At 40.5% G+C, this 15,276-nt stretch overlaps 1 protein-coding gene across 4 annotated transcripts in view; it reads left to right on the forward strand.

Moving 5' to 3' along the window:
- Window positions 1-15,276, forward strand: part of SDK1 (sidekick cell adhesion molecule 1) — a 358,271-nt gene that overhangs the window by 215,890 nt on the left and 127,105 nt on the right. For all 4 annotated transcript variants that reach the window (XM_088147987.1, XM_088147988.1, XM_088147989.1 and 1 more), the window contains 2 exons: window positions 1,364-1,540; window positions 11,479-11,615. In XM_088147987.1, coding sequence (XP_088004113.1) covers window positions 1,364-1,540; window positions 11,479-11,615 — 314 coding nt within the window. The remainder of the gene's footprint in view (window positions 1-1,363; window positions 1,541-11,478; window positions 11,616-15,276) is intronic.

Below are 15,276 nucleotides of genomic sequence, written 5' to 3' on the forward strand. Positions count from 1 at the left end.
ACCAAATTCTACAAGCAGGAAGACTCCATTTCTTAGACAAGGATGAAAATGTGTGTGTGTGTGTGTGTGTGTGTGTGTGTGTGTATGAAAGAGAATGCGGATGAAAAGGGAAAATCCAACTGAAACACTGCCATTCCCTTTAGAAAACATCAAACAATGCCATTTGTAAAAAGAGAAAGGAAAGAGTCTAGACTTGCATAAAGAGGAAACTGTATATTAGAAGCTTTTTGTTCTCATAAATGCTGGTAGGATTTTGAGTACAAGTCCCTCTACAAATGGTATAAAGCAGGAATTCTATTCTACAAATCGTGACATTGAAATCACAGACAGGAAAAAAAGGAGGATCATGCATAAAAAAACCCCTGCAGTCTTTCATGCTAAGTATAATTAACATTTATACAGTATTTTTCAAGAGTGAAGATTTTCACCTGTTACCTAAGAAACCTTTGCAGCAGCTTTGAAAGGTGAGGCAGAATATATTCTGGGTTTAGTATAATAAAGGTACAGCAACAAATATTCTTCAGTGTTCTATTTTATTCTTTAATCCCAGTCTTTGAGACTATTACCCTTCATAACCACTGACCTTGAATCTTGAAATGACATGTATTACCTAATTTTCTGTAGGCACAATGAAAGACAGTATCTGCTTATACTGTATTTCTGACCAGACTAGCAGCATGGTGGACAGGAAACATGTCCTATGTACTTTTGCATTGGAAGGAGTTGTTTCTTACCCCATATCATAAAATATATTTTAAAAATGAAATAAAATCTTGGAAGTGTGATAGATGAGACATCTTGAAATTAAATAAATGAGTATTTTTTACTCCTGGCAGTTTCTACAGCAAAGCCCAATATTTTTTGTGAAGCCAAGAAAACATAACTCAGAAGGAGAAAGTCTTTGGTTTTCCAAAACTTGGTTTGGTTCGGGTTGCCAATCATAGCTGCAAATTTATCTGCCCCCCCCCCCCAAAATTAGTGGCATATTTGTCTTTGAGCTCTACAGAGGAGGGTTGCATCTTTTATCATAGTGTTTTTCAACCTTGGCAACTTTAAGACAGGTGGACTTCAACTCCCAGAATTCCCTAACCAGCACCACTGGCTGGGGAATTCTGGGAGTTGAAGTCCAGACCTCTTAAAGTTGCCAAGGTTGAGAAACACTGCTTTATCAGAAGAGTTTATTAGTCTAGCTGGCCTAGAAGACATTCACTATGACCAAATGAACCCTTGAAAAAAATGCTAGTGGGTCTTACCATTTGGCATAATTATCTACCTCTGTTTTTACCATATAATTTCAGCACATTCATCATGTTTAACAAAATAGACAGCTGACTTTAACCATCTGATATATTGTGACAATCAGGTATATTTGGAAGAAGGACTCCGTTGTCATCAATCCATCTAGCAGCTCCCGAATTACTATCGAGAAAGATGGCAGTCTCGTTATTGGCCAAACGTGGTCTGGCGACATTGGAGACTACACCTGTGAAGTCAGTTCCTTTGGAGGAAATGATTCAAGGGTGGCTCGAATGGAAGTGATGTGAGTACTCTCGTAGCGCATTTGGATGGAAAACTTGTAAGATGATTAGTAGCTTCCTCTTCCTTTATCTCTCTCTTAGCTTTGACTTTTGTATTTAATTTGAGTGTATTTCTCTCCGGAGGTTTTAATTTTGCTTTAGATTCATCACACATAAAGGCTTTCAAAATCAATGGAACTAACTAGCCTGAATAGAATATTTTATGAGCTACTATAAAGTTACACAGGAAAAGCTAGTTTACATAATAATACTAATAGTTCTCTCCACTTTACATTCATCATTCAACAAAGAGACGGGATTCCTCTCCTTCCCAGCTGGATTCCTCATCTTTACAGTTGTCTGTACTAATCTGCACCGGTCTTATTTTCTAAATGTATTTGTAAGGTTAACAGAGCACTTCCCTCCGGAGGCTCTTGAAACGGCCAGACAGAACTCTTGGCTCCATCACATTCACAACTTAGTTTGTAATGTGCGTCCCTCATGCAAATGCCTGGATGGGATCTGCTCCAATGACACAATCGCCTTTCCCTTTCTGAACAGGAAGACTCAAGACTGAAGCCCACATGGAATCCGTTACACATTAGACTTTACATGTTGGGTAAGGAACCTGAGGCTCTCAGTTATAGAACTCAGCTTCCCAGTCAGTATGGCCAGTCTAAGGGATGCTAGGCGGTGTAGTCCACTAAAAGGGCCTTAAATTGAAACTGCAGAATGGGTGCCTCCATCTTTTTAACTTCCAATTATTTTTTTGTACTTGCTTACTCAGTATTCCTTCCTGCTCTCTTTCAGTATTAATCATCTCCTCTTAACAGTTTGTTTTGGAAAATACACCAAGCACAATGAATGGAGTAGACTTTGCATGGATAGCAAGCATGAGTCTCTGTATGTGGCAACAACATAAAAAGTTTAATGTGTTTTTGAGACTGAAAACATTTATTTTTCTACAAGTGAAATGTATTGTTACCCTGCCTAAAGTGCTGCAAATTGTGTTACTGTGTCTCGAAAATTACAAAACAATTGGATCTTAATATTCCAGTTCACACATTGATCAGAAAATGTGCTTCTTACAAGCCAAGGTTTCTCTAAGATCCTCAGGTCCTCTGACCTCTTGAACACCCTGCATTCCTGAATACTGTGAGATTTTCCTCATTAACAGCTACATTTGCCTATGTTTCTCCATATTAAATGTTCTGATGAAACTGAAAGGGACTTGAATTCATTGCTCCTTGGCTGAATTTATTCCACTCTAACAACAAACATAAGTAGTAAAAGAATCAGACAGTTTTGTGGAACAAGAAGAGAAATTTTCTAATGCAATAATTTGTAGAATCAACGTGCATACTACCATTTGGGGGGAATAGTATCAGTTTTTGCCAGCTCATCACACCTAAACTTCTCTTAAAGCCTAAGGCTCCTTTTTCCTGAATAATGTGTGCATTTCTGAGGTTTGTTACAGCCCATCTTGGTTTTATTACAACATCACCTCTTCACTGCCAAGCCTAGATTGATTTCTCTATTGAAATCACCCGTTGTTGTATTGTCCTATTCAGTTTTTCATCTGGAGCAAGGGTTGAAATACAAAATTAAGAAGGCCATTAGAAACAGACTCCAGATTGTCTTCTATCCTGTGTTTAATAGGGTTGTGTAAACCCTTTGAAAGAAGCACTTCAGAATGCACAGGAGAGCATACCAAGCACCTCTTTTTGAATTGTTAAAGCAGACATGCCTTTCCTGGCTTGCACAGCTACTCCCAAAGCTGCTCCCAGCTGTCTCTGCCTGTTTGTGTATGTACGTTCACTTGGCTTTGCTTTTTTCCAGATGCGGCTGCTTTAATGATTGAAAAAGAGATGCATAGTGTATGTTCCTGCATGTTCTGAAGAACCTCCTTCAAAGGGTTTGCACAGCTCTCATCTTTAATTTGACATCTCCTGCGTCTATTGGCATCTGATGGGCAAACCATCTCGAGACCTTTAAAGGGCAAAGACACTCCAGGCCCTTGATTCATCATCTTCAATTACCTTCTCATCCTGGCTGGGTGTCTATAAACTGGGATCTCTGCCAGCCCTGCAGTATTAATCCGAGTGGTCTCCAATTGGATTTGAGGCCTTCTCCATAGAGAACATGTTCTGCCACATACTATGCTGTTTTTCAGGGACTCCAAGTTAATTCTCTTCCTTCACTTTCTTCCTTAAGCCATTTCCTCTACCATCACTCCTTTTCTACCTTAATTTCCCAAGTGTAAAACCAGTAGGAACCAGTCCTCAGTCATGCATCCATACAGATACTGCCTAAGTACATTCAAAATGCAAACACAATGAGAGCAACAGAAAGAAGAGATAAGAGCATAAATGCAATGTAAACCAAGCCAGTTTGAATTTCTCCATTAATAAAAGACTCAATAAGAGTGATTCTCAGAAATGCATACTAGCACAACTCTAAATGACACTGTTGTTGTTTTTTTAAAAAAAAAACATGTTGTGGATTCTACATATTTCTTCAGTTGCATGGACTGACTCGTAGCATTTGCACTCCTTTTATTTTCCATGCTTCATCTGAGTGAGAACAATTAAGAAGAAGTCAGGCAGAAAGCAGATTATCTTTTCCATACAATAGAGAAGGTTTTTAGTAATTTCCAACCTCTCTGGTGGGCTATTATGCAGGAAAGAAAAATTACTGCTGTATCCAAAATTACCTGCAGTGGTAGAAAAACACATGTGCAGACTTGCACGGCACAAAGGGAGGGAGGAAGAAGTCTTCTCATCAGATGCCTTATTCTCAGCACATGAGTAAAAAAGAATCAGGTCTCAGATGATTTCCTTAGGTTATTTACAGTGTCAGAAACGTGTGTCGTGTGAATCAGACAGCTTCCCAGGATAAGAAGACATTGATCTTAAGCAGTACTGACAGGAAATTAAGAGAACCCTAATCAAGACAGGCACAGGTTCCATTGAGAAGTCACTGCTGTTAACCTAGAGTGGGTATTTCTGGAGGGGGCACATGGCTCTGTGGTAGCACACAAGTGTGTAGAAGTTCTGCATGTAGAAAAGCCTAGTTCAGTCCTTTCCTGAAATCTAGAATAGCCATCTCAGAGGAAAATAGAGCAATGAACTGCCTTGATGGAAGGTATTTTTCTATATTCCATTGTGCCAAGGAGACCTGAGACCATTTGGAAACACCTTGAATATTCATGGTGTCCAGCCCAAATATTATGTTTATTTAGTTACAAGTCCCATCAAAGCCTGGGTATGTCTTGCTGTGAGCTAAGGTTGGAACTGGACTTGGTGAGGCAGAGGACAGAGAAGTGGCAACTAGGAAGAGGCAACAATATCTTTCCTTGTCTTCTAGGTCAATTCAGCAAACATACCTTAGCAGGGAGGTATGTTGAGGAAGTGTGGTAGGTGGGTTTGGCTTCAGGAATCTCTAGCAGTCATCACTTCTCTGCTGTCAGTTGCACCTTCCCACTGTTGCTTTGCAGCTAAGCAGCTCCTCCCCACCCCCATGGCCCCTTCTGTATTGCAAGTCGCACCGTCCTCCTATGATGCAGGTGTTAGGTTTATCTTTGACCAGCTGGATCTGTGAACAGAACATCTCATTCAGCCCTCAAGAGTCAATATTAACGTGTCATGCCTCGCATTCTTTCCTGCAGCCAAATCAATTACCATAGGTCAGTGTTTTTCAAACTCAGCAACTTTAAGATGTGTGGACTTCAACTCCCAGAATTCCCCAGCAACTTAATGGCTGTCTTAATTTTGGAAGTCTTTTGTGACCAAGTAGAAGTCTTTATTTCTCTGTCTCTTTTCCCCTCTTAATCAATTAACCAAGAGGTTTACTTATTCTTGCCCCTCATTCTGGATAATCTCTCTCCAGCCATAGTCACTATAATTTACCTCCTTTTGGACTCCTTTTGTGTGTGTGTGTGTGTGGGGGGGGTTATTTCCCTTCCTAGATAGCGTGCTTTTAGCTAATTTGGTCAGGTACCCTGAGGGTGTTTACTGAGTAAACCTTTTACTTCCCCCTGACAGCTACAGACTGTTTCTTAAACATTAGGGTGTTTGTTTCTATTATGTAACAACTTTGAATTTCTAAGAATATTCTCCATTTTCTGGCTGTGGGCTAAATGGTTCCCTCTTGTTTGCATGGGAAGCAAGCAAGCTGCTTTCAGACAGTTGCTCTCAGAGTCCATTTTATATCAGTGTCAAAACAATTAATGAGGGTGGGGAGGAAATGCAAACATTTTCAGTGTGTACAACTTCTTTTGTTTTAGGGTTTTTTCATGTTGCTTGGCCTGCAAGCTGGGTACTGAGTTGAAGTCTGGGGCAACTGGAGGGCACTAGGTTGAACATGCTGGTTTATTAGGAGCCCCGAGACAAGATCAGACCACAGTCTCCAGTTGTGCATTCCATGCCGGACAACCTTTTTTCAGGGATCCCTGAAAAAAAACCTGAAGGCCACAGATTTCCTGTCTTCCCCAGGAACTGGCATTCACTGGCTTATTGGATCTTAGGAAGCAACTACATGTCTGTCAGCAAGACTATAAGACCCATTTGATAGACTTTCCTCTGTAAACATGATCTCTGAAAGACAAGCCAAATGGGTCATCACCATCACCACTTGTGTCAAGGGGTTCCAAAAAGCTGTTAAGCAACATGTAAAAAAAGGATCCATTTTGTCTCCTGCCACTCATCATCACTGAATGATTTCCTCTCTATTTTACAAAGTCAGAGAAAGAGTGGACCCATCCCCATTGCTGATGTTACTAGAGTAACTCTTTTTCTAACCTTGATCTAATTGGTTGTGAGAGTAAAGCTTGATGGGCTTAAAGTTGATCCACTCTCTAAAGGAAGTGTGATCTAAGGATCTGGGAAGTAGGGATTGATTACTCCCTCATCCCCATCGGAACCTATTGCTATAATTCAAGGCAAGAATGGACCGAAAAAATGTCCATTGTATCAACAAAAATTAAGTCTCGTGAAAAGTTCAGGCTGCCGCTAATATGAAAATCCCAATGTAGGTGCAAATCTATTGGCTTTATGTAAGTTATTGTCCATATTGTTGCCTGAATATGCCTTTTTTAAGATTGGTACACAAACTTCAAGTTCATGTAAAATAACACAAGGCCAAAACTGAAAAGGAGATTTTTTAACTTGATAGCATCTTAAAACTTCTTGCCAATAGATGATGAAGAAATGTTTTCTCTATGGTTAGAAGTTCTCCTTGCTGACATAAAGCAAAGATTTGTTAGTGTTAAATATCTGCAACACATTTGCCTAAAGAAGAAAGGATCTAATAATAGCTCTTACTTTGGGTTTCTATTGTAAAGGCAGTATAATATTTTTGAATTTGAAGGATTTTTACTTCCTTATTTTGACAGACAAGATACTTCAATAAAGATTTGCCCCTTTGACACTTCTGAGATTTCATCAATAGGCAAATAATTTCATAGATGTTAAGAGCAAAGGACTTAAATTTCTGAGAAAGGCAGGAAATCTTGATGAACACATCACTGTTCATGGCTATAAACGCAGCTCATTTTTTACTCACTGTACTTGCAATCTTTTCTGTGCTTCAGTGCATGACATCAAAACATTTGTTCACCTGAGATTAATAATGGTTAATATCCACTTTTGTATAGAATTGAGAGGCCAGTACATTTTCTTACTCTGGAATTCTCTTTCATTTTCCATCAATGTTTCCGGTGAGAAATGTTTCTCGCATGCTCAGTGATTTTGCCTTTAAGGACTTAGGTACGTAAGCATGAACTGCTGCAGACAGTTACAGATTACAGAAGGCAACAGTTCATTATCCTCACATTTTATGGTCTTACAGATTAACACCATAGACTGTTTAACTGAAAAGACCATTTAACATTTTGCTATTATTACATGCAGCCCACCGAATATAACAAAAAAAAGGACTTTGCAATAATGTGACAGTTTAAAATATACCAGGTTTTTCACCTTGATACCCACCATATGTGTTGGACCTTGACTCCATTAATTCCAAGCCATCATGGTCAATATACTGTAAATTAGTGGACAATAGTGCAGATTTTTCTAGACTAAGCTCTTCTAATGTTGACATTTCAGCCAACGTATTAATATAATTTGCAGAAAGTCTTCCGGGTTAATCAGTCGTCAACAAATCCTAAGCCAGAACATGTATTTAACTCAGGATTTCCTAAAGAAACATTAGCTGATGCAGTCTTCCCCCAAATAAGGATCCGGCATGTTTTTCTAAACATTGTATACAAGACTGATGCTGTGTTTCAGGAGTCAAGGAATCTCTGCATTTCCACTAGAGATCAGAATTTGAAGTAGGCAAAAACAAATTCCCATCATATACATTTTTTACTTATCCCAAAGGATCCTGATTCTTATTCTGCTTAAGCCAGTGTTGTCCAAATTTGGCCATTTTAAGATGAGTGGACTTCAACTCCCAGAATTCCCCAGCCAGCATGGCTGGCCGGGGAATTCTAGGAGTTGAAGTCCACTCATCTTAAAGTAGCCAATTCTGAACAACACTGGCTTAAGAGAACATCTTCAAGTACCAGCAAAGAAGTGTGAAGGACTAGCTCTGCATTGGAAGACGTACCTATCCATCAAAGGCATAAACTGGCTTGACTGTAGTGCATTTACAGACTGTAGTGCATTGACTGTAGTGTATTTGGTGCACCAGTAATCACTATCCGCTGCCAACCGTTCTTCCAATGTGCAATTGCATATTTTGTTTTGCATAATTAGGCAGTTTGTTGTGACAGTTTTCACAGCCTTTCTGCAGAAACTCTGCCAGCATTGGAAGAAGAGCCAGCTGTAACTGAGATTTGAGTAATGTGAGCAGCTTCCAGTCCATGCATGGATCCTACAATCATTTTGTTGTAGATAGAACGACACTCCTTCCAGCCGTTGGCCGCTGTGGATCCTGCCTGGGCATGCTTGCTGGGGCATGTCACTGCCTTGGACTCCTAGGTTGCAAGGTGAATTTGAGCAGAAAGCAGGAGTGTGATTAAGGACTCTTTCATTGGACCAAAGACTTATCTCAATGTCTTCTCTGTGGCAAGAAGCTGAAATGTGCCACCTATCCAGGAGGTCATGCCACAGAGTGGTTTAGTTTGCTCCTGTGATGTCATAAATTGACTCTGTATTCCTGCAATTGCCTAGGACTGTCCTTGCAATCCATCCCAGAAGCCAAAACTCATCATATTTCACCTTAATTAGCTCTCAGTAATGTCATTGTATATTCCAATTTATTTGGCTACGGAGCACATGTGATGCTATCACACCCCCAGTGGGATCCATAGGGGAGAGAAGGAAAGAAAAAGTCATGACACTGAAGTAGCAAAGATAAGAAGAACAAATGGCAGCAGATGAATTTGGAAATGCCTGCACGTTTGAAGAACGCGGATGGAGGGAAACAGGTTTTCGGCTCCGAACTTTAAAACAGGCAAGCGGTTGTCAGAGTCTGCAGCCTAGGACTCCATACATCTGAAAGAATGCAATGATCTGCATTCCTAGAAATTATGGTTTGCGTCAGGCAGGTCCCCGTTATTACAATACCCCTTAGTATCGTTGCAGAGTTTTTCTACCGCAACTGTTGCTGTTGAAAAGGTAGCTCTTTCATTTGGAATTTAATAAACGAAGTCAGAACAGCCTTGTTCCCTTTCAGGGTTCCCTTTCACCCACACAAATCTAATTTAGTTCTTCAGTTAAGGCCAAGGTTATAAGAAACCATGTACTTGGCGATGCAAAATTAAGTTCATTTCTCCACTTCAGCCACATCTGAAATGCAGAGCCGGCTTTTTACAGCTCCAATTTAAAACTGCACCGAGCTGGAACTGCACTTGTTTATGAATATGGTCACGTTGAGATTTTAGATAGCACTAAGTATGCAGCAGCTTAATAAATTATGAAAAGCAATGAGTACAGATTTAAATTAAGGATGTCAAATACAATTACTGTTTTGTTTTTTTTGTTTTTTTGGTCTGAGCAGCGAGGGTCAGCAATAATTGATATTGAGAGGAAACTTCCTGAAAGCATTCGGGGCTAAATTCCTAGGTGGGTTGCATTTTCCCCTTCTTTGATGAAGGGGAATAATCAAGGGTTTTGTTCATTATCTGCAGGGAACTTAAGACTTTGGGACAAGATTCAGGCTACCTTTCCTCTCCCCTCATTGCTCTGATGAAAGAAAAAGAAAAGGGAGGGGAGGAGGGAGGGAGGGAGGGAGGGAGGAAGGAAGGAAGGAAGGAAGGAAGGAAGGAAGGAAGGAAGGAAGGAAGGAAGGAAGGAAGGAAGGAAGGAAGGAAGGAAATCTGGAGGCTTTCTCCTCACTTCCTAGTGCTCTCCAAAGCTAGCCCCACCATTTAGGTGGGATTTACTGCTCAGAGGCAGATGTGTAGCATGTTTTTGTACACAGGAAATCTAAATTCAGTGACCAGCATCACCAGATAGGGCTGGGAAACAGCTCTTACTGGTCAGCACTGGTCAAGGGTGACCCAGGGCCAGCTATGGTCAGAAGGACCAGGGATGAAGCCTTCAAAATCTCCTGCAAAAAATGCCAGCAAATTGTCATTTTCTGTGTGACAAGAGGGAAAAACACTACACAGGTGGGAAGACTTAACCAGGCCAACTGCATTTAATTAATATTTAGGAAACAAAAATGAAATCAGAGTTGGTTTTGTTACTCGGTTTGTCCGCATCCCACCATAACTGAAAGTAATTCTTTCCTAGCAAGATCCATCTAGAGAGTTTTCTAGGAGTGAAATGTATTTAGGAGAAAGGGATGGAGTTACAAGAATTTCAACAACTGAACTATTCCCTATTTAGAACCAATTTATCCATTAATACATTAGAGGAGAGAGATTTTTTTGTTTCTTTCTAAAAACCCTTCCTGTGTTTCAATGGGGAGATGAATCTTTTCACTGATAATGGAGAAGCTTACAGCTGGCTGTTTACATAATGGCTTTCTGAATCTTTATCATTTTGGGAAATAACCATCATATCTGTACATTCTTTGGAGCCTAGCCCAGATAAGCTACTCAAAAGTAATGTGCAACTTTTGTCTGGAAAAACATCGTGCAACCCTGATGTAGATAGTGTGAATCCTACTGAACCTGAGGAATCTTCTTACGATCTTGGCTTCTGCCTTAGAGCAGAAATATTTGATACCCTTCATTTGCAAAAAACTTTTCTGGTGCTTTTCAGATGAAAACAGTGCGTGCTCCGCATCCTTTTCTTCATCCTTGTGAGAGGACAAGTGCCTCTTTGTGTGTGTTTAATCATTCCCATGCATTTTTAGAAACCCTGTTTTTCTTAAGGTTGCTTTTTTTCAGTATTCCGTTTAGTCTTTATTATACAGTATCTGTGGGCATTTTCATTGTTCTGCATGAGCATTCTTTTAATCCCAATTATGTTATTAGGGATCCACCAATCCTGACATGTACCGATGGCTGCATTTAAAATGGTAGGGCTCCACCACCATAAGTGAGATTTGAAACTCTCCATGAATGGTTATAATGTCTTCTGCTTGCCCAAGTGTGAAAGATTCTGGTTTAAATCATCTCTCCGCCCCCTTCCAGCACTCTGATCATCTGCTCGTATGTTTTACAGCTATTCCACCGCGAAAAAAATCTCCCCATAAAAAGAATTTACGGACCAAGTTGCCTCAATTAAACGAAAAACAAACAAAAACAAATGTGAAAATTGGCTTTTACCCCCATGTTAAATAGCAGTGCCATTAGCTGCTTAAGTGTCAACCATAGTTTCTTCCAAATGAATCATAATTAGAAACCAGACACAACTCAGCAATGTTCCAACATTATTTCACTTGATCATTAATCCAGTCGATTTGTATCCATCTTGGCATCCTTCTGATGCCCAGATTGCTTTGTCAAGAGCCTACTTGTTGATCCTCATTGCAAGGAATAACAGGTGGTTTATTTTCACAGAGAGCTGCCTCATCCACCGCAGAACCTTCTCGCCACTTTGAACTCTTCCTTCAGCCGCAGTGTCATCCTCTCCTGGGTGCGTCCTTTTGACGGAAACAGTCCGGTCCTGTATTACATTGTCGAAGTGTCTGAGAACAGTAAGTGATGGCGGAGACCTTCCTTCACTTCCTAAGGCTTTCTGGCATATTGTTCTTTCTCATTTTGTTTGGAATAGCTCCTGTTTAGGCAGGCAAAGCATGCAAAACTGGTGCCCTGCTTATTTTATTCCTGTGGATTTTTAAAAATAATTATGATTTCCCTGAGTGAATAATGGCTTGTTGTGCTACACTGGGGATTTTAATTGGGAGCTTCCCTTAGCCACATCTGCTGTTCAGGCTGCTGCACATCGCATTATGTTTGACTTAATAAGCCTAGGGTGAGTGCCTTGCTATTCCATGCTTGAAGATGCAGTTATGGAGCCCTGGCATCGTTCCGAAGTTTTTGGTTCTGTCGATTCCATGATATTTTGTCGTTTTAAATTCTATGGCGATAGACAGAACCAGACTTCAGAGCTGTGCCAGTCTGCAAACTGATGACCTGGGGCCTTAGCCCCAGAGCCTGTTTTACATACTGACTCACCTGCTCTTCTGCGTTAATGAAGAACCTTTCTTTCCACCCCTAAAATGTTTCGGTGCACTCTCACGCAGATGCAGACAGGGCTTCACCTGGGGTTAATGACAGCTTGCAACTTGGAAATGCCCTCTTTAGCTTTAGATTTGCTGTTGTCAAGCAAGAGGTGAGACAGCTATGGTTTTTCCCACTACTTCCTCCTGTCTCCCTTTCTTTTTATCTACCCTTTTCCCCAACTTGTACCTGAAACACCTGGAATTCCTCTCCCTGAAGCAGGAAATGAAGGGATGAAGGGTAAGATTGGAGCGGGATAGAATGGAAAAGCTTCTTCTGATTTGACAGCAGATTTTTTAAAAGGGTAATTCACTAAAGCTCCAGCTTTCCTTTAAGTCCTAAGCTTCCTCTGCCATTGAAACTTTTCGTTAGGGAAGGGGAACATGTGGCCCTCGAGAGATTGCCAAACTGTGACCCCCATGCTCCTTACCACTAGCCCAGCTGGTGGGATCTCTTGGAAGATGTAATCAGCAACATCCAGATGGCACATGTTCCCCATGCCTTTGTCACACATTCCCTCTCACCCACATAGCTGCCTTGTTTGTTGCCATACCATGCTTGTTATTAATGTCTCTTTCACTTTTGTGGCTTCCTGCAAAAAAGTGAGTAAGAAAGGAAAATGGAGGAGCCAGATGCAGTTGAGGAAAAGATGTGCATGCATCTATCCAAGAAAGCACAGACACACAATGGTACTCATCCCATTGATGATGGTCCTCATTGACTTGTCTACGGTTTCAGAGGGTACCTATGTTTAGTTTATTGTTAGATACTGAAAAAAGCTACGATGTATTTGGTGTGCTTCTGAATACCCTTTTAAAAACAAATGTCTTGTACTTCAGTTGCTTAATTGTGTTTCTGATCAGCATCTGTGTTACCACAATATTCTGTGCATAGGTAGATAAGATTTTGCAGTTTTGAATGGTCAGATGCAATCCAGAATATCAGCCTTTGCCAGAATCAGTCCTACACACAGAGGTGACACTGTCAACTGAAAAATATAATAATTCACCTCTAAAATTCTGTAAGAAGCTCAGCAGAGTTTTGATAATATCCTACAAAAATTGCTCCAGTAATCCTGAAGCGGATGAAGAGATTTTTCTGAACTCTCATACACTGTCAGACAAATGTTGTGATTTTAGCTGATAGCATCGTAATCTACCAGCGTATCTCAGTGCTTATCAAATTCATGGGCTTCACTGTGCTTTGTATCTGCAAGCACATCTACCAAAACGAGACAAAACCGGGGAGTGAGAGGTGGAGCTCCAACAGAATGGTGTAATTGGAGGATGGGGGACGGTGGCAAGATTGGTTGGATCAATTCTGTAAACAAAAGAATCTGGGTTTCATGTCTGAATTGTCTGTGGACTCATGCTTTGAGCAAGTTGTCACGTCTTGATTTGTGCTTGTGTTATAAAAAATAAGGAACAATTAATTGTGTTGGGCAATTCTGCATGGAGTTATTGGAAAGATCAGTGGACTGAAGATTGTAAATACTCTGAATGAAAGGTACCGTGTGAAAAGTAAATGTAGGGTAAAAAAACTGCTGATACATTCTATACTAGCATAGATACAGGAGCTCCATTCAAGCATCTTGTTCTAGTCCATCACGTTTTGAATGCATTGGCAATAGATAGACTTTCATATGGGTAACCATACCTAATTTCCAGCCTTTAAGAATCTCAGTCTAGAAGAGGCAGGACCATTTCCATCTTCAAACTGGGAGTCAGCGGTTATTTTTCTATCTCTAGGGTCATCTTAATAATTGATTCAAAGACTGTAACTGTCATCCCAAATGGTACCTTCTGCAGAAAATCATAGCCAGGGCTCATGCCTCTCTGAGGTTGATCTAGGATACCCAACAGAAAATTATTTAACTTAACAGGATGGATAACTTTGTCCCCTATTCACCAAGGAAGCTTTCTTTGAAGGAGAGCAGTGTTGTCCAAACTTGGCCACTTTAAGATGAGTGGACTTCAACTCCCAGAATTCCCCAGCCAGCCACTTATCTTAAAGTGGCCAAGTTTGGACAACACTGAAGTAGAGAGACTGTGGTGGTAGAATTCACAATGAATCACTTTATACAGTAGGTAGAGTGTGTCTCATTTCAGCCTTCTCCCCCATATCAAAAAGAACAGCAATTCCCATCATTCAGGAAGTAAAGTAGCACACTGGGGCACGTTAAACAGTTATGCTAGATTACTACACAAAGGAAATTTTAATATGGAGGAGCATTCAACAATATTTTGGCCTTACACCTCCAGACATTTTAGTGTGTGTGGAATAACTCTTAATTGTTGAAAACAAAGGCCCATTTATTTATTTATTTATATTTCAAATTTAGATACCGCCCATCTCACCAAAAGTGACTCTTAAACTAGGGTAGAAAATAGCAATATCCAGTGTTATGTTTCAGTGTGTGCGTTCAAAGAGTAGACCATGATCTTACACTGCTTATCATTTGTGTCTCTCAAAACCCCAACTTCCTGGCTGCCTATGTATTTTCTTCCTTGACTTGAAATATTCGTCTTTTCCTGCTATTCAAAGTCTGTCTAAGACTTTTGGGTGCGCTTCCTTTCTTTGCATCCTTCGTCATAGTCCGAAGAAGAACCAGGGGCATCAGAAAAATATGTATGGACCCCTGAAAAGTGTGTGTGTGTGTAAGAAAAAGAAAGAATGGCTTGAGAGCCACCAAAGCCTAAGAGTGAGATGAGTGCTTTCATTTTTCATGTGCTGCCGGTGATTACCTGTTGACTACGCTGCTCCGCACTCAGGCATATAACACCTTTGCCAGCATTTTGGATGGGATTGCACTTATTTTGGGGAACAGTGTTTTGGTTTCCCATCCTTGCCATAGAGGGTTTCCAGCTGTGTCTCTGCCTATGAGTTTTTGTCTTTCTCGGATCTTCCCTTCCATAGTGTTTTGCCCTCCTGTGTTTAAATTGTGACCGTTTTTTTAATGTCAATCATCTTTCATTTGTTCATATTTATACCTTGATAACTGCTGAGATGGTACAGCATGTGTTAGGTACCCAACTCCTCACTTGCAAAGGATGGCAGGGTTAGGGTTACTCTCTGTAATTCTGCAGCTGTCAAGGGAGATTTGCAGACAGGATGCTGTGGAGTTTTAATACCACC

Source organism: Python bivittatus, unplaced genomic scaffold (assembly GCF_059951505.1).
Source record: "Python bivittatus isolate LINGU-HERP-01145 unplaced genomic scaffold, Pbiv_v1 ctg000560_np1212, whole genome shotgun sequence".
Classification (NCBI taxonomy): domain Eukaryota; kingdom Metazoa; phylum Chordata; class Lepidosauria; order Squamata; family Pythonidae; genus Python; species Python bivittatus.